Source organism: Ptychodera flava, chromosome 20 (assembly GCF_041260155.1).
Source record: "Ptychodera flava strain L36383 chromosome 20, AS_Pfla_20210202, whole genome shotgun sequence".
Classification (NCBI taxonomy): domain Eukaryota; kingdom Metazoa; phylum Hemichordata; class Enteropneusta; family Ptychoderidae; genus Ptychodera; species Ptychodera flava.
Genome location: NC_091947.1, coordinates 926,675 through 950,429, shown reverse-complemented (window position 1 = coordinate 950,429; position 23,755 = coordinate 926,675). Strand labels below are relative to the sequence as shown.

At 38.2% G+C, this 23,755-nt stretch overlaps 1 protein-coding gene across 2 annotated transcripts in view; it reads right to left on the bottom strand.

The window, feature by feature from the left end:
- The window catches only part of LOC139119711 (uncharacterized), a 48,164-nt gene extending 24,857 nt beyond the window's left edge, over positions 1-23,307 (bottom strand). Inside the window, exons 1-2 of one of the 2 annotated variants that reach the window (XM_070683573.1) lie at positions 19,777-23,307; positions 13,326-18,841 (exon numbers count right to left, since the gene is read on the bottom strand). In XM_070683573.1, coding sequence (XP_070539674.1) covers positions 18,777-18,841; positions 19,777-20,992 — 1,281 coding nt within the window. In that variant the 5' untranslated portion in view covers positions 20,993-23,307 and the 3' untranslated portion in view covers positions 13,326-18,776. Of the gene's footprint in view, positions 1-13,325; positions 18,842-19,776 lie in introns of those variants that run through there. The other variant, XM_070683572.1, reaches the window with a different exon arrangement.
- Positions 23,308-23,755: the final 448 nt, after the last annotated feature.

Sequence of the window (23,755 nt, the reverse complement as noted above, 5' to 3'; positions counted from 1 at the left end):
TATTCTCATATATTCTTTGCCGGCGCGCCGCCATAGGCGGCGCAAATGTTTTTACCACAAGCAATTCTTATGTTTTTTTCCCAGCACTTATGATATAAGCATGCACTACATAGGTCTACTTTACACCTCCGTACACTCAATGTTTTCCTTCCCTTTTCTGACCCAAGAAATCATATATCAGGATTTCTGTTGCAATATCTCAATGGCATAGGCACTATCTAAAGGGGACTTTTTGACTTCTGTAAATTGTGAAAATTTTAAACACAAGACAGGAGTCAATAAACTAGTGTTAAAATCAATATATTATTCTCTCAATATAAATATATTAGGAAGATGTACAAGTTGACAGTGAAAAATTGAGGAACAACAATATAATGAAATACAAGGGAGGGGGTCATGCACTAAAAAAATTGAAAACTTCAGGGAGCGTTACTCAAAATGTTGAGAGGAAGAAGGGGGCGGGGTTACTCAATTTTTTTTGGCGAAACAAATTGAAACATCTCAGATTGCACTATTGCACACATCCATTTCTCAAAATTTTCAATGCGAGAGGGGGGCACTACACTGCACCGTGGCGCACATCATTTCTCAAATTTTCACAGGATCTAGGACAAAACTTAACTGTTGTGAATTCATCCTTTATTATCACAGAAACATGTTTTCATTTACCTCAGTTCAATGACCATTTTGACAGTTAAACATACCATATTCATGCTTTTCATTAGAAGCTGGCAGCTGGAGAAATGACACAAGAAGGTCACAGATTTTCCATTCCTGTATATTTATTTATCTTCTGTCTCTGGCAAACAGAACTGTTTTTCACAAATTGTATTGTCATTGTTTGGTTGTTGAATATTGTGACACAAACACTGATCATGTATAAAATGTAAAAAAATATTGCAGTGTTCAATGTCATTTTCAAACAGTTTTACCGAGTGCAAAACAACCTGAAACTCCTCTCAGATTGCACCATTAAACACATCAATTTCCCAAAATTTCCAATACAAGAGGGGAAACCCCCTCTCGTGCTCTCCCCTTGGGGTGTTCTAACAGTTTCACATAGTAAAAAAATTAAAAAACACCTCTCAGATTGCACCAGACTGCACCATTGCACACATCAATATCTTAAAACTTTCCATGCAAGATAGGGGAAAGCCCCTGTGACTCTTTCCCCCTAAGCCTCTCGCATGTTCCCCCTGTACTTTCAAATTCTGCCCGGTCAGATATCCTAGTGAAAACCCTGTCATAATACCCATCCAAATTAAACAATATATTATATGGTTAGATACTACGTGAGCTTTTATATCTTTATTTTATTGTGACTTGCAATTTCATTTTGATAGGTTCACCTTTTTTGAACCATCATGAGATAACTGATGATAGTCTAGCAGAGTACATCAGGATTTCAAAGGTCTTTACTGTTGCTGTATTTTGTAAATTTACAAATACATGTATTTGTATTTAACTTTTCTAAGTGGGCGGGATCAGTCAAATTTTAGAGTTAGAGAGGGGAGTTACTCAAATTCATCATGGTTGAGGGGGGGCGTCACTCAAAATTCTGAGTTTCAGGCCGTAAATAATGACAACGCATCACAAACTTGATGACAAAGAAAAAAAAAATTTGCATTGCTACTCCATTTGAAAAAAAAAATTGACGCAGCTCTGACAGTAGAAAAAAAAAATTGCTGTCACTGTGACAGGAAAAAAAATTTGCTCCATACCCATTTCCTCAATACCCCCCAAAAAAATCAAATGGTTCTCCCCTTACCAAAATTTGCACGGTGACCCCCTATTTTTATTCTTGATTTAGAAAGAGAATGATTGAAAGATTCCTTGAGGAAAGTTAGAGCAAAAGTTTAAGTCTTTCACTTTCGAGTTGCATACTACCTTAAGGTAGTCTTCAGGAGTTGCTTAGGGTGGGTCGGTGTGATTTTAGGTATGTGGTTCCTCTAAAACGTGACTCTCCCTGTTCTCTTTTCCGAAACGTTACCCTCCCCACAGTCACCTGTGGTCTATTCCGCTCTGCGTCTATACGCCCATAGACGTGTCTATGCGCCCCATAGATGTGTGTATATATGCCTCTTCTTCTCAGGCATATGTACACCACGCAGCGCGGAATAGACCACAAGTGACACTGACTGTGCCCTCCCCTCTTCCAAAGTTGCGAAGCGCGACATCCTCCTCCAGCTACAGACTAGGATTAATTGATTGTGAGATCACACAGCGTATTAATCAGAGTTTTCTTTACAGAGACATGTACAGTAAAAAGACCTTGAACTTCAGGGGGTAAAAAGCAGTGCTGAGATGTCAGCTGCTCGGTCAAAAAGTATCATGACAATCAGCAGGGAATTCTGTCCCATGCAGTGCGTCCTATTGTCTTCATTCTTTCAACTTAGCAAGGGGTTAGGGGTCACATTTTTTTTATTCTTAACTAATTTTAATCGAACAAATATTGGCAGTCGGTTACACATATTACAGGACACCACCCATTGAAAAGAAAGCAAATATATTCTAACGTTCTCGAGAATTATTTGAAAATAGTTTTGGATTAATACAATGGTATTAGCTTCCGCCAGAGTGATCCTCCTTCCGAGTCAGGCTTGTTACCAATGTAAACGTCCCGTACCTCCCTCATGACAGTTTTCCAAACATAACCCTCCCCATTAATATTTTCCTGGTCCATCCCTTCGTAATCAGAATGTTCGTTGATTTGACTGGCCGATCATTAACATACAACATCCTCATAAAAAGATTACTCTAAAAAATTAGTAACTGAAGTACAGAAGTTTGAAAACGTAAGCTTGGGGTTACCATTATGTTATCAGCAACTGTAAGAGAACCTGACAACCCTTTGCTGTTATGGTATCGACCAGTACGTCATCATTCGTTTAACGGCAGCAATGGTGGTGCTGAGGGGAGTTCCGAGGATTGTTTCACCAGAGTTGCTCGACGCTTTAGCTCGTATGGGCCATGGAGATGAGATAGGTATATGCATAGTAAGGTGTCGGGGCAGATATGGTACTTTGCTTGAATTTGAATTTCGCGAGTTTGTACTTGCGATTGTTGTCGACAAATCCGTGCAGGCCTTTGCGCTACACATCTGAAGCTCCAAGCACACGTACGGTACAGCATCACAATGTGAGCTGAGCCGAGCTAAGTTCCTGTGTTTGAACCTCAAATTAAAGGCTGTGCTCAACCTTAACCACAGACAGTAGAAGCTATATGTCTGAGGTTCAAACACTGCTCTGTGCAATATTCAGATATTTTCGTTATTGGACCAATTACAAACGCTCTTGCTGCGAATCCGTAGCCTCTGCCACTCGGGTAGCTTGGTCATCGTAGTCGTACGCAGGGCTAACAGGGACTTGTTCAAAGGTATAATGTAGGCCTAGATGTCGATAGAAATAGTATACGGATAATGGATAATATCATTATTTGACCCAATGCAACTGGCTCCCATTGAGTCCCAAGGTCCACTCTCTCTAGCTTTTCATCTCCTTACATGTAATGATAGGATCCTTATACTGTCTCTTATGACATTTACATTACGTTTGAACACGGTCCCTATAACCTTGGTTTGAAACGAACAACAACACAATACAATTTTTGTTGAATTTTATTGGTCAACAACAACAAAAACACGACTAATATAAACATAAACATAATACAAACAACAACAACAACCAGATTTCTTGGTCCGCTGTGGTCAGAGTCACACTGCATATTATAGTAAGACTAGAAACAATTTGACCCTGTAATGATAGCTGTATGCATTACTTGTAATATATGTAACATATTTTAATAAAGGATTTATGTGGCCTCAGTTTAATTGCAAATTTATAACACTACATGTAATGTGCAACTTTTCATGGTTTCCACTGGGACTCTTCACTTTTCAACCCTTGCCATGTTGTTTAGTTCACACTTTAATATCAAAGAAGCTCACGAACAGTGGGTTTGGACTTTGGCGTCGCAATTCCCAATCACCTTGTCTGTGTTCCAGTCAACATGTCACAGCCAAGGAAAAGCAGAAAGAACAAGGAAGACTGCCAAAGTCAATGCATGAAGTCAAATAAAAAGTGTGATTGAGGTTACCCAACTTAGCCTTTAATTAAAAATCCCAAACCCTAGACTCTTCTTTCGTTTTTCAAAATCACTCATGAGTTTGTCAATGTTTGCTGTTTTCTCGATGGATGTTACCTCATTTAAAATAGGAAATCAAGTTTCTGTCCAACCTTCCTCATTTCCAAAAGGCATGTCCAGAAGAGGAATGCATTATATTACACAATTCCGTGACAGTTTCTTTATGGTATATTTTGTCTAGTAAGCAAAGAATGATTTAAGCAATATATGATATGATCATCAATGACTGTTTCTGGATTTTTAAAGGTCTACTTTGCATGAAATAATGTAAGAACGTGAGACATCTCTCATATTATCAAATTCACACACGTCAGTGTGAACGTTGAACATGAATATTTCATTGTGTTACATATCGATGATGCCCTACAATTTTAATAATTATATTCATCTTCAATGACAAACTGGCAAACTTCAGGAATGTTTTTTTAAAGATACTTCATACCAACTGTGTGACCTTTGACCCCTATTTTGTGGCTAGATGTCAATGCAGCTTGCCCAGTAAGCATTTCATCTGTTAAAGCCCAATAGCTGCAAATTTTATGCATTATTTTCATGATTTTATTTTAAAACCAAAGTTGGTTCGTGTAAATGTGCTAACTGACAGACATGTATAGAAGTATCACTGCTCACTGATTTGGACCATGCCTATGTGTTTTAGCAAGTTAAATAATAAACGGGTGCCACACTCATAAAATGGCACCCGGACAGAAAAGAACAAAAAGTGCAGTATTTCCTACACATACACATCATGGTCATAAAGAAGCAAGCATGATGCCATTTACTTGAATGCACAACACACGATGGCCAACATTTTGTTGTTGTAATATTTATTTTGTCTGTCACATGATTACTTTTTGAAAATGTCAGGAAATCTAAAATTATGTCAAAACGTTTGAATTTACATGCCAGTTTCTACACTTTATCCAGTTTCGACACTTTATGAAAGTGTTATACACTTTTCCAGTCTTTAATGGGTCTTATTCACAGAAAACTCTTGGAAAATGGGGGTATTTTGAAATCGGTTTATCACACATTCGCAGCTATTGGGGCTTCACAGTAGTCTGGTTCCCTGACCCATTTCCCGGTAGAGGGCGTGGGGAAATATAGGGTCAGGTACCGGGTAGCCATCTTGAACAGAATTTTGTTCAAGATGGCGGAGGTTAGTCACCTGACAGAAACATGCTACAACAAATATGGCTGCTGCCATGAAAACGCCGGTCAAAATTCGACTGGATCAGAATTATGTTCGAACACTGGTATCCGAACCAAAAACATTGGCACACGAGACGGGAAACATAAACTGAAAGGATTAATCCAGAAGTACGGGGAAATAGAGATGATTGAAGGCTGGCCGGCTGTGATATCGCAGCAGTACTTGTTGCGTGTATCGAACGCGCTAGGGTCATTGAGGTCATCGCCGACTGTGGCGTGACCCCAATGACCCGAGCACGTTCGATACACGCCACAAGTACTGCTGCGATATCACAGCTAATTGAAAGCAAACTTTGTTGGAACTGTGAACGACGATTGATTTCGATGGATAGAATGGTGTCCGAATTTCGTGAAAAATGCCAGGCATCATGTCGACGTTCTAAAAGTATTAAGAGGTGTGCTAAATCACAGTGGCTAAATCATGGAGGTAGAAAGTCTTTCTTTCTACCTCCACGGCTTTGTGGTACAAACAAGAAGTTGGTGTCAAGTGAGCCTGAAAGTGCGAAACCCAAGAAAGATGAGAAAAAGTTACAAGTGTTACTTTCATCCAATCACAGCTTGTTTTATTTTAACCCAATAGCGTCCATGTTTACATTAGCCGGTACCTGACCCTATATTTCCCCACGCCCTCTACCGGGGAAATGGGTCAGGGAACCAGACTAGCTTCACAGTACAATAAATTACCCACAATACTCTTTGATTTGTATCCTTGAAGGTTACTTTTCTAAAGTCTTTTTCAGTTCTGCATGTAAGCACTAATGTGCAGCATCAGAATCTGTAATTTTACCTTCGCAACTTTCTCTTTGCACTCTATTCAGTCGTGGCACTTGCATATTTTTTGTAAAATCTCTGAAGCTCATTGACTGCAATTTTTCAGCATACAAATCTTTGTAAAAATTCACCTGTTCACTCAAAATGCTACTAAGGTCAGTAACAACTCTCTCATCTCTTGTTTTCAATTTACAATATTCTTTTTCATATGGTTCCTCTTTTCTAAACCAAGAAAATATTTTGTACTTTTTTCACCTTTTCAACCCAGCGTGATCTTGCTATGACTTGAGCTCCCTCTGCTTCCTTCAGCAATATTCCGTTTAAATCAGCTTGGGTTTCTTGGTAAAGAGCGAAGTTTTCCATTGATGGTTCGACACAAAGACACTTCTCTCTTTTCACAAGCAGCTCCTCAAGGTCTTGTTTCTTACTCCGCTGTTTTCTACTCTTTTTACAACTATATGCAATTGTGTACTGCTTTAACATTTTTTTACATAGCTCCCATTTTGTTTGGTGACACTCTAAATGCTCATGAGTATAACAAAAATTTTCGATAGCAATAACTAAGTTATTCAAAAACACAGTATCTTGCAACAGGCTATTGTTGAATTTCCAATACCCTGGCCCTTTTTCGTGCCTACAAAATTCAAAACTCAATTCAACAGCCATATGGTCGGTTCTATATGCAGGGTAAATCTCACACAAACTTGAGGCTTTCTTTATATCAGGCGAAATAAGGAAAAAATCTAATCTATACTGTACTAATGGTGCTCTTCTCCTCCATGTATACTCCCTGTTATTTGGATGTAAGTATCTCCAAATATCACACAGATTGAAATGACTAATAATTTTCTGTAAGGCTAGCCTAGAAGTAGTACACGTGTCTCTATCTGTTTCTGTTACAAAAGGGAATTTGTCAATCACGGGGTTTAAGGTTAGGTTGAAATCACCGCATAAAATAATACTTCATTTACAAAATCTGAACTGAGAATGCGATGAATATACCTAAAAAAGGAACACTTTGCCACATTACTGTTCGTGCATAAACATTACAAATGCTAAAGCTACATCCTTCCACACTGAATTAACAATAATCAATCTTCCTGCATCGTCCTTTCGGACAGTTTCAATTACATATTGTAATTTGTTGGAAAATAAGACTGTGACTCCACAACTATGTACAGTACCATGATTGAAAAGAATATTCCCACCCCACTCGTTTTCCAAAAGATTTCATCTTCACTTTTGCTGTATGTTCCTGAAGACAAATAATATGATAACCTTTTTTGTGGCAAGTATTGAAAATAACTCTTCGTTTTACTTTATCACGAAGACCCTTACATCAATTGAAATAATTTTGCATGTCATAATAGCATGAAACAATCGTTACACTGAGTGTACAGGTCTGACGACATCTCCAGTCTTTTCTCTCTGATCTTCTGGTGAACGAATTGAATTGTCTTTTCCAATGGCAGCCCATAAGCTAGCCTATGGTAAAAAGTAAGCTCAGCAGAAAACTAACAAGACGACACATTTAACAAAAACATATGCGAGTCGGTAATACTCTGACTTCACGGTACCCTTCAAAACATGCAAGTAACAGTCATTCAATACCAATATTTTGTCTGTTAAAAGTCTAACTCATATTTTTGACATGTCCCTGTACCAAGTAAAATATATTTTATACAAAGAATTGCCTTTTGTAATGTGTCTAGAAAAAAATAATTGGTAGAATTTGAGATTAGTTTTGATGATAATTTGCGACATAAAACGTTGGGGTATGAGGTAAGTTTTGATCTTATTTCATGAAAACTATAGAAGATATTGCATATTGCAACATATCATTTTAAAGGAGAGTAAATTAACTTTCTAATGGTACCCCATTTGCCTCGTTATGTTCAAAATAAGCTCAGCAGAAGACTTACAAGAAGACAGGTTTAACAAAAACGAATGAGAGTCAGTAATACTGTGATTTTGCGGAACCCTTCAAAATATGACTGTAACAGCTACAGGATCCCAATATTTTTTCTGTTAAAAGTTTATTCCAAGTTTCTAACATGCACATGTAGCAAATAACACAAAGGTAAAACACAGTTTTGCCTTTTGTATTATGTATAGGTAAAAATTGGTGGAATTTAGATTAGTTTTGACAGTAATTTGTGACATAAAACTTTGGGGTATGGGGTAAATTATGGCCCTATTTCATGAAAACTATAGAAGATATTGCATATTGCTATATACCATTTTCAAGAAGAATAAATCACCTTTCTAATGATACCCCATAACCTAGGTCATGTTAAACAGTAAGCTCAGCAGATCACGTACAAGAAGACAGGTTTGACAAAAATCCATGTGGGTCACAAAATCGTGATTTTGTGGTACCCTTCAAAACATGACCATAACAGCTATTGAGTCCCTATATTTTGTCTGTTAAAATCCCATTTCTTATTCTAGGGATCCAAAGGCTTCTGAAAATTACAAGTTTGTTATCCTGTGGGGTTGGGGGGGAGGTGCATGTAGACGCCCCCTCTAGCCTCGGCCTAATAGATTGTTAGTAATGCTGGCTGTATAAGTAAGACAAGGAGGCACAGACAATTTTCCAAATACGCCTTATCAAAATTATTTTATCGAAAAATATTTAAAAATTAAATTATAAAAATAGACAGTCATCAATAATCTATTTACTTGTTGGAGAAAATTGCAATACGACTATGTGTGCACGTTTTAAAGTCTTCTTTTTAAGGCTGTGCATTAGTTCATTGCATAAAATGCCCATTCACGATATACCAGTGTAGCAAAATTTGCTATTTTAGTGACTAGAGACAATAATGCATGGTAAATACCCAATTTTGACATTTATTTTCTTCTTCAGTACGTTGCAATCAGTAAAGAACATCCATAAATCTCTTTGATTTGCTTCATAAGGAGGAAACAATAGTTATCGTATTTTCTTCCGGTTAAAAATACTGAATTGCCAGAAAAAATCGATTTAAAGTTATCCAATTCTATGACGTCATATTTTTTACTAAAACTTTATGCATTTTAGAAAGACCAGTATCTCAGCTTTCTAAAACTATAAGGTTTAGGGCATTTCAAGCCAGTTTACTTCATCAAGGAAAGAATGTTGTACCCCTACCCCTAGCTTTTGCACACCCCATACAGATACACGCAATTCAAAATTGACTCCAGAGAAGTAGTGTTATAGTTAAATATCTAATGTTAACACTGTTTTCTTGTTTAATATGTTGGAATAAATAATTCAAACACAAAAAGCTGTCAAAAGTTTGCTTAATAAAAAGTAAATCACAATTGTTACATGGTATTTTGGGTAAAAAATTTCAAAATTGTCAAAAACATTCATTTTAAAGTCGTCCTATTCCATGTACACATATTAATTTTGCTAAAATTGGTGTTTCTCATAAAGAGCAGAATCTGAGCTTTCCAAAAATGTATGGTTTGTGCTATTTCATGCTAGTTTACTTAATGTAGGGGAGGATATAGTACCCCCTACCCCTACCCATTTTTCGCCATTTTTTGCGGTACATGCAAATCAAAAACCAGCCCAGATAGGTAGTGCATCCCAAAATATCCAATGTTAACATCTTTTTTCTTGTTCAGCAGGTCCTAAAGAACAAAAAAAATACCCATGTAGTAGGGATGTGGGGGGTGCACGGTGGGCCCCTCCAGCCCACGGACTAAATTACATATTACAAGGCAAAGCACAACATATCAAATACCCAGCACAATATATTGAATGCCCGGTACAACACAAAATATTGAATGCCCAGCACAATATATAAAACGCCCAGTACAACATATCGAATGCCCAGTACAACATATCGAATGCCCAGCACAGCATATCCTATGCCCAGCACAACATGATATTAGTCAGTCATGCTTTCCATAGATTGAGTCGCCTTGTTTTTATTCCACAGTTCATTTCCATTAAACATCATCAGACAACTTTCTAATAATGCATCTTCCCTATTTAATGTGATAATTTGGTATACTTGTATCGTTGATGATTTTGATGATCAAAAATGGCTGTACTATGGTTAGTGCCATTTATGGAAATAAATTTACATTTATGGATCGAATCGTTCCGTGCACTGATTCACCGTATTCTCTGTCTCTGCATGGGTCACTGTAGTTTACATTGTTGCAACAGTACGATATATCCTGTTGATTTGTACTTCTTACGGTATCTAAAACGTCTCACGCCGGTACATTGTTAACTATCTCTATATAAAGCGATTTTTAAAACTTAGCTTCGGAACCGTTGGATACGAAATTACCGGATTTTAGGGATGGGGGCTCTGCCCATTTACTCTATTTCTGACGCTCAGTATAACGACTCCCTTCGATGACGGTGAATGCAAAACGCTAGCTGTGTCCGTTAATTGCCACTGTAATATCGTCCCAATGACTTTTGTCGGGCACTGTTGCATCATGGAAAATGTAACTGTGATATGACGGGAAAAAGAGCGATTCACAAATTGCTCATTCACAAACTGACTATGAGGCGCGTTTTATACCTTGGAGATCGATTCATTCCTGAATAATAGTCGCGCCAGCGGCTTACTACGCATGCGCTTATTCATAATATACTATGCGAGTAACCGGAAGTGTACCCTTCTTTCGTGGGCGCCGCCATGTTTTTTTTTGAGTACTCGTAAATAAACAAATACGAAACAAATTATTATTATATAACATGCCATTTATAAAATATACCTCTTTTATTAGCCAGTAAATGTTATTATGCACCTTGTCGCTGATACAGAATATCGTTAATATAGATAAAGGGAGAAAACAGTCGCGCATATGAACGGTGGCATACGCAAAGAATGCTGGGATTGAATTTTAGAAAAGCGCCCCCAGTGTCAATAATTAAATTCAAAAATTGCCAGTTTTTAGACGGAACGCTATAGTTTTCAGCTTGCAAGTGGAAGTTGGGCAGTGCGGTTACCATTGCAATGATAATGATTGCATGATACGTCCCTTGTTTAACGCAATAGGCTGTTATCAATGTAAAACTTGCCATTTTTGTCCAAAATTTTTACACGTTACAGAAAATCTACAGGCCTACCTGCACTGCTGCAGGGTTTGACGTCCGCGCGTGTACGTACGTGAACTGCTTTCATCAGAGGGAAACTGGGCATAGTTGTCATATATACGTTTATGAAGTAACAATTAATTACATTTTATCATGAATCAATACAAATAACATTGCCAATCTTAACCCCTGGCGCGACACCAAGGGCTGAGCCCTATATAATATTAGTAGTATACCTCATTTCAACAGAGTCATGTAATGGTAATTCCCCCTGGCTTTACTTATAAATGTTTTCAACTGATTATTCCTATCGTGTAAAGAAAACAGAAAACAGTGACAGAAGTCATGTGAAATCAACTGAAAACACTCCCTTTAGATGCGATCATATCAAATCTTTGCTATTGATGTAACGTTTTCCTTGAAAATTACACAAAGTCGGTGATCTCAATTTGGGCAAGAATGAGGTTGTTGTGCCTGTTAAAAGAACGTGCGGCATCTTAAACTGAATTTGCTTGAGGGGGAATACACTCAAAGCCACGCAGAATTTGCTTAGATGATGCTTGAGTCAAAGGAAATTTTGTAATCCCCCGAAAAGAAACTGAAATGATCATCTAGATCGTCATCACCTTGTGGCAGAGATTTTAAAGACAGCGGTAAAATTCCTTAACCCTTCGAGCGCCAAAGTCGATTTTTGTCAGCTTTATAAAATGTGCCCCAGTCAATTTGTTCAGATTTTTGCCAAAAGTTTGGTGAGAAACTGTAGCTAATGAAATGTGATGTCCATTTGATCCAAAATTATGACAAAAATTACAGAAAAATTCATAAAATTGGTAAAATGTGCACTGATATTTTGGTTGGAAAAATTACAGCACTCAAAGGGTTATAAACATCCGCTCAATGTTGTATAATATTCGAGTTCTGTTATACAAGGAAACAAAGCTTCCATTCTTCTCGAAGTTGATGCCCTGACTCTTTCGTGCGATGTATCGTGTAAAACTAAAGGTGAAAATTTGAACGAGTCGACCTAAATTCATCTATGTCATGCTGTGATCTAGAGGCCTGAAGACACAAACAGTAAGAAATGAAATACAGTTTGTGTAATGTATATGACCAGTACAAACACAAGCCTCAAACTGACTGTATTTACCTGAAAGGCTCAGGAATAGAATGAAATGTTTGACATTTATAGAGATAATGACCAGGCTATCAATTTCATTCTTCTCCCAATGCCATGCTGAAAATACCTATTTTTAATCTTTTAGCAAATATACGAAAATACAAGCGAAATGTTATCCTGTTCTGCTTTCGAATACGTAGTATATATAATTCAGTGCCGAAACAGCTAGAATATGAACACTTTAGTTTTCAATAATAATTGAAGTAAAATGTTTCAAGAAATTGACTGTCCTACAGAAAATGTCTTACAGAAATTGACTATGTTAACAAATCAAACATAAATAAAATAAATAAAAGTACACTTAAAAAAGTTTAGTAAATTGACTTTTTTTCCATCTTGAGTACAACTTTGTAATGAGCTACCCCCTCTTCTTCCAAAGACTCTGATAGCGTCTAGTTAATTACCTTGGTGGCATCGCAATCATGTGTTTACATTATCGAAATGAAATGGACACCAAATAACGTTGTTCCTGTCTTCTTGAAATGTTACACTGTTTTGAAATCTGAAAAATCGTAGAAGAATTGTTATCAGCTGATTTGTTTTTGATCTGCTCAAATGAAGAGTACTTGTTGCAGCAACATCTCTCTGCGTTATAAATCGAGCGCCCCCAAGAGTCATCACCAAATGTGTGTATGTAGTCCAATAGCTGGACAAATGAAGTTCGTATCCTCATGTACGAACGGTAGGTTCGAATACCGGACAGTGGATCATTCTTTGGAAAATGAAAAAGCAATATTTCGAGGAGATTGTACGTCCTTTCACTGCATGTGTTTGATTTCTGGTATAATCCACGATGACAGGGCTCTTATTGTTCGACAGTATTTAAAGAATTTCCATGCCGAGTGAGGGCGCAATGCTGACTATGCCGTCAGGAGCGACGAATGAAAATAAAATCTTTGCGTGAGACTATTTGTCATAATTATATCTTTATCAAAATGTTCATTTCATAATTCCTTACAACATTTTGCCATTTCAAACATTTTATTCTTGAACTTTATTAAAAGTCTTTAAACCTATTTCAATTGGTTTGCTGAATAGATCACCACAACAACAGACCATCTATATCCTGTTCCACAGTGGGACAGTCAGTATGTGTTTGATATTTATTTGTGCATGATTTTATTTATCATAATTTGGTTTTACAACTGAGATTTTAAAAATTTGCGTATACAAAAAGTAATACGTTCAAAACATGTAGCTAATGTACATTTGTATAGTGCACGGGATTGTAACCGCTACTCGTGCCTCAGATAAATGCAGACGCAGCTGCTGTGTGGTCGTATGCTTAACTGAATGACTGAATGTCGATGTGAGAAAACTCGCTATTTATATCAGATTTTCCCGCGCTGTCTAGAGATAATTACAATGACCGAAAGTTGAGCTAAAATATATCAATTTTGCCTAAAACCTCTCGCGCAAAGTCGGAACGCATATAATATAAAAGTCGCACTCAACACTGTGCACAGTGCGACTTTGAGATGCGTATTTTAAAAAAGGAAAAAGTAATGAATGAATTCATAGATCACATGCGAGATATTTTTGAGTTGGAATTATTATCAGTGTTCGCGGTGACTTTTTTCTCCTCGCGTACGGCATACGCATTAGTCTGCTAAAATTGCGTAATGGCTGGATTTGAGTGCGTAATTTCACTTCCGCACTCGATTGATGAAAAACTGACAGCAAAATACAATGTGCCGTTGAATAAACCTACACTACATATTCGGATCGTACGATGTAACATTATTTCAATGAAAACAGTTTAACGAACAACTTGAACAATGTTGAAACGTAACAGCAAAGGGTATACATGCAACCGTCACAACACATCGGGCAACCCAAAAGTTAGAGTTATGGCAGCTTATCCAGACGGTTTCTGGACGTTTCGGCACCAAGTCGTTTCGGCCCAAGACGTTTCGGCCTTCCAATTTCAGGCCCCAAGTCCGAGTCGTTTCGGCACCGCAACCCAAGACGTTTCGACACCGCTGAAGGCTACCTGTGGGAACTAGTGCTGGAGCGTAATGTTACAAATCAAAGTACTAAAAAGTATAGTGTCAACTAAACATTCACGTACATGCTTAATCTTTGTGAGAACATGGGAAGAGAACGTAAGAAAAAACTTCATATCATTTTCAAATCTGTGACACAAGTTTATCGATATCAATAGCCGCCGACACGGAAAAAGTTTGAAAGCGGTGAGGAAACAGCACGGCAAAATTCAAACAAAATGCACATAAAGTACTGGTCAGAACACAAAGGTCACGCTTACGAATATGACGGATCAGTCAACTAATTACTAAATAGTTTGAAAAAAAATCGAAACACAGATGCCGAAACGTCTTGGGTCGCGGTGCCGAAGTGACTTGGGACCGGAAATTGAGAGGCCGAAACGACTTGGGCCGAAACGACTTGGTGCCTGAACGACCAGTTACCATCCAGACACTTCTGCTCTACCAATGAATCATTTTTTTCACGGACTCGTAGAGCAAAGTTGAAAGAAATTAAAACAGATTTGTCTGCTTCGACGCCATGCTGCATGTGTGCTTGATCAAAATTTGGGAACTACGCGATAATCGTGCTCGGTTGGCATTTATATAATTTGTCGCAACATTTCTGTCAATCACTCACTTTCAGAAACTATCGCTCGCCTGAAAATTAGCAACGTAATTCATTGGCACAGCTGACATGATAAACGTGCCCAACGTGATAACGTGTGGACTACGATGCCAATTTATCAGACAACGCCCAGAGAATCCAAAACTTTCCACACAAAATGAGTGTTTGACAGAAATGTGTTGCAACAATTTCGTCTGGTTTTCGCCTAAGCTCAGTCGTGGGGAGTGCTTTCGGTGTTATCCTTTGCGTATAGAAAACGCATAATGATGAACAAAATGCGTAGAGAGTCAATTTCAATGCGTAAATACGCACGATTTTTGCGTAAACGCGAACTCTGATTATTTATGTAAAATCTGACAATGATCTACTGAATATTAACCTGAAAGGCAGCTGCAGTGATACTAATCAATTAACAGCTTACACCAGATATTAGTATGATAACCCCTAAACTTATAATATTTTGACTACATTAAATTTTTTCTACTCAAACTTTAAATGAAATGGTATGTTTTTTTTATAATTTTATTATACAGTAATGTGAAAAAATAGGGGAAATGAATTATCTCCATGTCTAGAGTTTATAAGTCCAGCTAATCAACAGTCATATAAACTATTGAGTGGGGGCTTGAGTCGGTGATCAGGGCTCGAAATGAACTTTTTTGCCTGGTAGTCCCATTGGGCTACCATTTTCTGAAGTTGGTAGCCCAGTGACAAGGTCTGATAGCCCAAGCATGAGTGAAGAGGTTTTTTTGTAAAGGATATTTTATTTATCTAAACAATGAAAGATTTATTTTTCATGATTCTATCCAGGAAGTGAATTTTCTTGTCATTTGACATCAATACCTGCAGATCATAGCTTTAGGAGAACGGTACATACGATGTAGCATGTGTAGTGGACAACGGTGACGCCTCAAAGTTTGTCGACCTATTCACACATACGCTGAACTTATATGCAAGTTTTGATGTTCGCCATGACAACGATTTTTTAACTCAGCACGTGTAAACATAACATGGCTAAAATAGTTGGCTATGAATTTCAGGATGTATGACAACTTTGTACACTCATGTTCCTAACACTTTCGTGGCAATTTTGACTATATTTCTCCACCATAGTACACTACACCTGTGACTATTTTAGTGTTGATCAAGGCTACTTGATACAGACAGAAATTCTGCTTGTACAGGCCCTGCCAAGGGTTGTATCATGGGATGATCTCGTACACTTCGGAAAGCGTAATTTGTGGATGGCCCGACAGCTTTTTCTTTGCAGTTTGAATAACTTTGTGTTTAATTGTCATTGGTACATTGAGGGTTCTGAGCTTATTAAGCACTAGAGAATTGTTAGTTTAAAATGGTCAATTTCTTGTCTTGGAACCTTAAATAACTATGACAATAAATATTCATTGGCGATCATTTCCCGAGCCTGTCATCCAAGTACATCAGTTCAGATAATACTTTATTGAAAGTTTGTCATAATAAATTCGACTGCACTGTTGCCGTTTTAATTTGCTTAACAAAGTCATAGTCTGGCCTTTCTGCGTCCGGCTGGGTTGACTGTATGAGCGTCGGTCATCTCGCCCATTAAGTAATATCATGTCCTAGACTTTGGTAGTCAGTGTGGGCTACAATTTCATGGGTTTTGGTAGCTGTGGACACGGGACTACCGATAATTTCGAGCCCTGGGTGATGTTCCTGATATTTTAACAACTGTTGATTAAAGTTTAAAATTGTTACAAAAGAATGGTTAAAAATTCAACATGAAATTTAAAAAGTAATTAACACAAGATGCAAACATTTTGGTCGAAAATCAATCTGTGGCAAATCTCACCTGTTTACAGAAGTAACATTCAATAGGTTAATATTAGAAATTAAACTTAATTTTTATTGATTTTCTGCTACTTGTACGTATGCTAAATCAAGTGAATACTGAAATTTGCCCCTCAGTTTTTCTATTTCCTATTTTCACTGACAATGTATGATTTCGAATTAAGCACAATTATTATTGTCGATAACAAGTGCGGCAAAACGCTATATTCTATTTCACCGTTCCCTTCCCTATTAGTGCATATGCGAGGTATAATGATATTCAAATATGCAGATTACATTAATGAACATTGTTTCGGTATTAAAATTCTATGCTAATGACCCTTAATCAATGTGGAATATTCATGTACCTCGGATCTTGCATTGTATATCCCTTCCCATTTCTACCGCTGGCTGCCATTCGAAATAACGTCAAAAAAGATATTTTTTCTCCTCGAGATAAGTTCGATTTTCACATGGCCGCCATTAGCCACGGGTCCTATTTGCGGGGCGAAGGCCATAAGCACGGAAGCAGAGTCGACGGTTTTGCCTGGAACACGATTGGAACTAATTTGGGAAAATTGGATAAGAGTAATTATTAGGAAAATGTAACGAACGAAATCTTTACAGCTGAAATTTTACAAAATGATAGAATAGTGTAAAATTTGAAATATTGTTCTCATCGGACAAAACAACGAAAACACGATGATTATTGCATACCTCTTTCATCGGATTCATTTTTTATGAAAATAAGTTCATTTTTGTGTAAATGTACTGAAGAAACGAGACAAAATGCTTAAAATTTTCTCTAATTGACGAATTTTGAGTCAGGGCACTTTTGAAATGCCCCTGACTTTTTCATGAATTCACAGAGTAATATCATAGTCAGAGTGGCAACACTTGCATGCCTTTTGTTCCATGGTCGTCTCTGTAGACTATTGGCTTTTCATATTAAAATGAGCTTAAAAAGGTGTTAAACTTTTTGGAGGCTTGTTTGTGGTTGATAATTACACGAGATTATGCGAAACATACGACGAGATGGCATCGTACTGCCAGTCGCGTAGCAACCATAGTTACTTTGTGAGCTCTCAGGCCAGAAACACTGCCTCACGCCAATCAAAACATAACACGCCAGCAGTTTCATAAACATGTCCTTTCTTGGCGCACGTGTAAAAGACGGTATGACTGACCGTAAACCATTGAGTAAAACCAGACAGTATCGATAAAAGACTTTCAATTTGGTTCAAACACACTCATTATATATTCAAAAAATATGAGAGGAATTTTTAAAACGGTAAAACCCACTTTCCTGAAGCTCAAAACACTTCCGTTTTCGCCAGCACATCAATTCCGATCAGCACCACACGACAACAACAACACAAGCTTTGTCGAACATACTTTCGCTGAACAATTGGTGAAAATCCGAAATTACCGAAGGGTGCATGGTCGGCACTCTTCGGAAAAGAGAGCCAAGAGCTTCGTGAGGCGAGGCAAACATGGATTGCTTACGTAACCGCTTCACGCCTTAAACAATAGCTGTTGCCACTCTGTCTGATATTACTCTGTGATGAATTTAAGGCTTCATAAATATAAAATTGAGTCAGGGCACATTTTAAAAGACCCTGACTGACTTAACTGTAAATCAATCGAAAAGCTTCATTTTGGTCGAGGAAAAATGACAAACTGATATTATTACTAGTGTTTCAGTAATGAGAAACTACAGACAAACTCTCATATTTTCATCCAAATGTAATATTGTTCATATGTTTTTGAACAATATTGCATTAGATACTATCATGCACTGATTCTTACTCATAAGATTTCAACAGCATCGTAAATTGTGTATAAAATTTTAAAGATGGTAAGCAAATATGGTGTAAAATTAGAGAAATTTCTAAAATTCTTGAGAAATTCTGCCAATCCAATTATCCCAATTTAGTTCCAATCGTGTTCTGGAATTCCAACTGCTATCGCCCATTGATTCATAAATTCAATTCGACAGTCAGATTAGGACTGTACTCTTTTTTTCTTCAGTAACTTCTTGCAGACGTCTAGGTATCGCTTCAGCATATCTATAAAATAAAATGTAGAAAACTGTGTGAAGTAAGGAAACTTCAAAGATGGGTGCACGTGGCAGACAAGACCATTTAAAGCAATCTGAGTAAACAGGTCATTGACCCTAAATTACGCAACACATTCGTTTCGCCTTGTAGTTGTATCTGAGATTATTCCACTCCAATCTAATTATCATATCCATTGTTGCATACACAGAGAACGAGTTCAATTAACGAATCTCGCTTATACTGACTATGGCAGGGGAAAGAGAAAATTTAGGAGGCCATAAAAAATGGTTATTCAGGGGGAAGGCCTTGAAAATTCCAGTGCCAAGAGGGGGCCTCTGTCTTTTCACTCAATGCAAATCATCATACCGATAAATCTTGTGAATACTATAGTGCTGTCCGTAAAATGTGAGAAATGACTGTTAATGTACAGAAGAGGTAGACAGTGGGCTACTGAAAGGCATTGACACAAACTAGTCAATTTAACAGATATACTAGTTTGAAATTGATTTTTTTTAGTCAGCCCACGAGACTCATTTGTATAACATACGAATATTGACGAAATTTCAATACCATATTTGTTGCACAGCTAAGCACTTTTAATTACCCTATTCTAGTGGATTAAATTTACAAACATACACAAACGATTGAGCCATAGATAATAATGTATAGTGAAAAAAAATTGGGTGACATTCCAAAATTAAATTTCTCGTACACAAATGCCTTCCTTATCACCGTATTCTAGTGTAGTAAATTCATATAAATGTCAAACCCAAATAAATGCACAGGTACAGCTAGTTTTGTATTGAAAAATGTGTTAATGAATCACAGTTTGCGCCATTTTCATATTGGCGTGGGGCCTCGTTCTTCCGACGATAGTACGATAGGTAATTTGATAATCAAACTACAAAAATGACATGAGAAATTGAATGGTGACAAACACATACCTTTACGGCATTTCTCTCTGATATTTACAAACGCAAGATTGCACCCTTCAGCTCCTGATAAACCAATCACATCTCCAGGGGAAAAGCGTGGTAAAACATCCCCCGGCATTTTCTTTGCTTCTTCAAAATCAAACAGTTCTTCCACTTTCCCTGAGCCGAATGTGATGACGTAGCCATTAATGCCATGGTAACCGTTCCAAGAGCAGGGTTTTGGCTGTTTACCGACGTTGCTGTCCAGGGTAACTACCAGTGGATCACCATCTTCTAGGCACATCCTGTACAGTGGTATCGCCTGGGAAAACATTCGAGGGTTGACCTCCATGACCTTAACATCTCCATTCGGTTTCAGAAATACTTCCACGTCGATAAACTGATTGTCAAAGCCTTTCTCTACGGCTTTACCGACCACAAGGTCAAACACGTTCCACAGACGTGTCTCCGTCTCACCACTGACGTCGCTGGACGGAGGGTACACAACACCCATAAACGCCGAAGGATGACTTTTCCAATACACGTTTTCGAATATAGCCCTGTGGAGTATCTGTCTCTTGAAGACAAAACCGTCCACTGTCAGAGTCTTTGCGCCTTTCACTAGCTCTTCGATAATTGCACAATTATGGGCAAATAAGGGGTAGTCTCTCAAGTTCAAGTATCGGCAAAAGAAAGGCTCAAAAAGGTGTCGGTTGCCAATGACATTGCGGCATTGGGTGATCTGCTCATAAAGATCGCGTAGAGTCTTGATTTCGCTGACCCCAAACGATGCCGTTCCAGTGCAGGGTTTGAAGAAAGCCGGCATGCCAACAATGTCAAAAACATCAGACAAGTGACCTTCAGGGATGGTATCAACATCGACAACTGTGTGCTTCAATGAAACTTCAGGAGATTCTAACTCTTGACGGGTATAGTACTTGTGGATGGCTAGGCCTACGGATTCAATCGACGGTCCCCGCAAGTGGGAGTACTTGTCGACTAGGGCGGCTTTGACGGAGGCACCAACATCGGTGAAACAAATAACTTGGTCAATGTTTTCTCTTTCTACAATATCTTCACACGTCTTCACGTACTTAACTAGGTCCAGCCCATCGCGCCCTTCTCCGCGGTTCGCCACACGAAAATTGAAAGCATCCAGAACCCTCTCAGGTAGTGCCTCTATAAATGAGGCGTAAGATTCGTCCCTATCGGTCGGGCATAAAAGCAAGATAACAGCTTTGTCCATTTTGACATCAGTGTAATGTAGATGACTGTATGCGAAGATGTCGCACGTGCGCAGCCGATGAAAGGATGAAAGAGGTCAAATAGAGTCAATGACAATTCACCAACACCGGCCTCGGCGATTCTATTACAACCAGAAACTTGAACCCCGAGGGTGGTGGCTATCTAGCTGTGGAAACGCAGCTAACTGTGGGCGCGGCGGCGTAGCGTGTGCCTATGCGGATCATCAAAAGGTCAACCCCGCCATGGATAGGTTGACCTTTGAACATTGACATGTCCATATACAGCCACCACCCCTCTGCGGATGGAATGCATCATCAGTCCGGGTTATGTCCATAGAGAGGGTATTACGATTGACCAATCAGCGAACCTGCCGCCGCCAACGTCATGAATAATTAACCATGCAATCCTTGGCTCGCAGATTGTAATGAGTTCGGAACTTTCGGCTAGATTTCACTCTTTATTTTTAGCACTAGGTAGTTTTTAGATGTAGACGTTATGCACAATGTTCAGTACGGTCGAGATGGCGACTGACACTGGTGGTTATTACATCGAATATTACTTCTTTGGATGATTTTCCTGGCCAGGTACCGCTCCTCGAAATCAGGATTTGACCCTTGTAAATTTACAGCAAGTTATTTGTCGCCAAATATCGCCTATTTTTGGTCAAATTTAATTTAACCTTTCCATCTGTAGCATGGAGAATGTTTCAAGCTTTGCAACAATGGGTCAACTGTTCTTGTCAATGATCGGAGCACGATGGAGCACGATTTTTTCGATCACCATGCATTTCCCGGTACGATTGACCCTTCGCTCAGAAAAACGCGCGCAGAATCAATCGCCGAGAAGTTAACCAGAAGCTGGTAAAGAGTACGAAAAACGTCAAATAACTCTTTGTCGAACATGGTGTAGGGTAAAGAAACTAAGAACGGTAGAACGTCGCAAATTGACTCGAGACCTCCGGGTAGCCAACATTCTCAATCGATCGGTCACGGTGGATCTGTCAGGTCAGATCGCGATCTCAGCATAACATTTCAAAGTGAACCCATTTAACCTTTAACCGTCATTACATATACAGTATGTGATTGGTTCTTGCCTTAACCTCATTACATATACGGTACGCCATTGGCTTTTCCCAACTATCCTCTATATGGACATAACCCGGACTGATCATTAATATTGGGAAAAAGGTGACTTCAAAATTATTATGAGCTGGACGGCACAGTACTGTAAATTTCTCATAACTCATTGCGATTTGTATCCTCAGAGATTCCCCAGATAAGTCTACCAGGTCTCCCATGTGTAGACAAATTCATAGACTAGTTGTAAAAATTCTGAAAACGTACTTTTAAGAACACCATTCTTCTCAATTCTCATTTTAAATGATTTGGAAAATTATGCAAGATTGAGAGAGGAGATAGCATTTTTGTAAAATTTTCCACTGATTGTGTCTTCAGCCATACAGAATAATGTGATGGAAAGTAGGGAGACCAGTTGCATCTGTTTTTGAAACAAAAGGATTTTTTTCCAATGGAAATGACAAAAGAAATTTGCATTCTAAGTTTTCTCAGAGAATGACCCCTTCAGTTCGTCATAACTTGCCGCCTAAAAAGTATGGCATTTGTAATACCTACAGAACATGACTCCATGGTTGTTTAATGGTTATTTTGAAACTTTTGCTGAAATTTCTAAACGTACTTTTACTGGATATTATTTAACAATTATTCTGATGCTGAACATTAGTGCTTACATGCAGAACTGAAAAAATTTTTAGAAAAGTAACCTTCATGGATGCAAATCAAAGAGAATTGTGGGTAATTTATTGTACTGTGGACAGTGTGTACTTGAAATACTTTTGAGATTGTTGGGGGTATTAAGGGTATTAAAGGTATACAGTCACCTGTAATCCAAATATGCCCATATATGGTCATAGGGGCGTTCCTTGGTATTCAAAATGCCCATGTGAGGGCGCTTGTGATTGGTTAGATTTTCTTTATGGTAACTGTGGCAAAATTGGAACAGGTGACAGTATACCTTTAAAGGGACAAAGTCGGCCATTTTTTCATGAATTTTGCTTGATGTGAGATACTACTTGTATTGTTTGACATGTCGAAAGATACTGAATGAATGGGTGACCATGCACATATTCGACCCCGGTTTTAGACATGATCAATGAAACCATCGCGAAAATGAATTAATGGTCATGACCATTTCCGATAAAACCACTCTTCTTCTGAGTTCTTGCCAAACGGCATTGAAATTTATGATGTGGGCAAATGATAAAAGAGGGTGAAATGTTCATATATAAATCTCAAATTTCTATCTAGTCGAAACCGCTTTCGTTTGAATCACTGAACTGATAGCTTTCGAAAGTTCGAATTTTGGCTAATTACTTTTTTCCGTTTTCTGGCAATCTGCATACTATTAACCCCTAAATTTACCCACTTTTTGGTCAGCCTTCAGCTTTTACTTTTCGTCAAAAATCACCACTTTCCAGTCTTGGCAGACTTTCTGTATCCTTCAAAGATCTAATGGCTCATGATACTTTGTTAACTGTCCTCAGATTTAAAACCTACCAGCAGCGAAACTCTGAGTTGGCTGGGTTTTTTTTCTCACACGGACGCATGATGCCCTCCCACCAACGCAATTGCGGGATATATAGGTAAGCAACAAACAACACCACTAAGGGGTGACGTCAAAAGTTCAATGTAGGATAAAAAACTTAATTCCCTTAGTTTCCCCCGAAACCCCCCCCCCACCCCCCTAG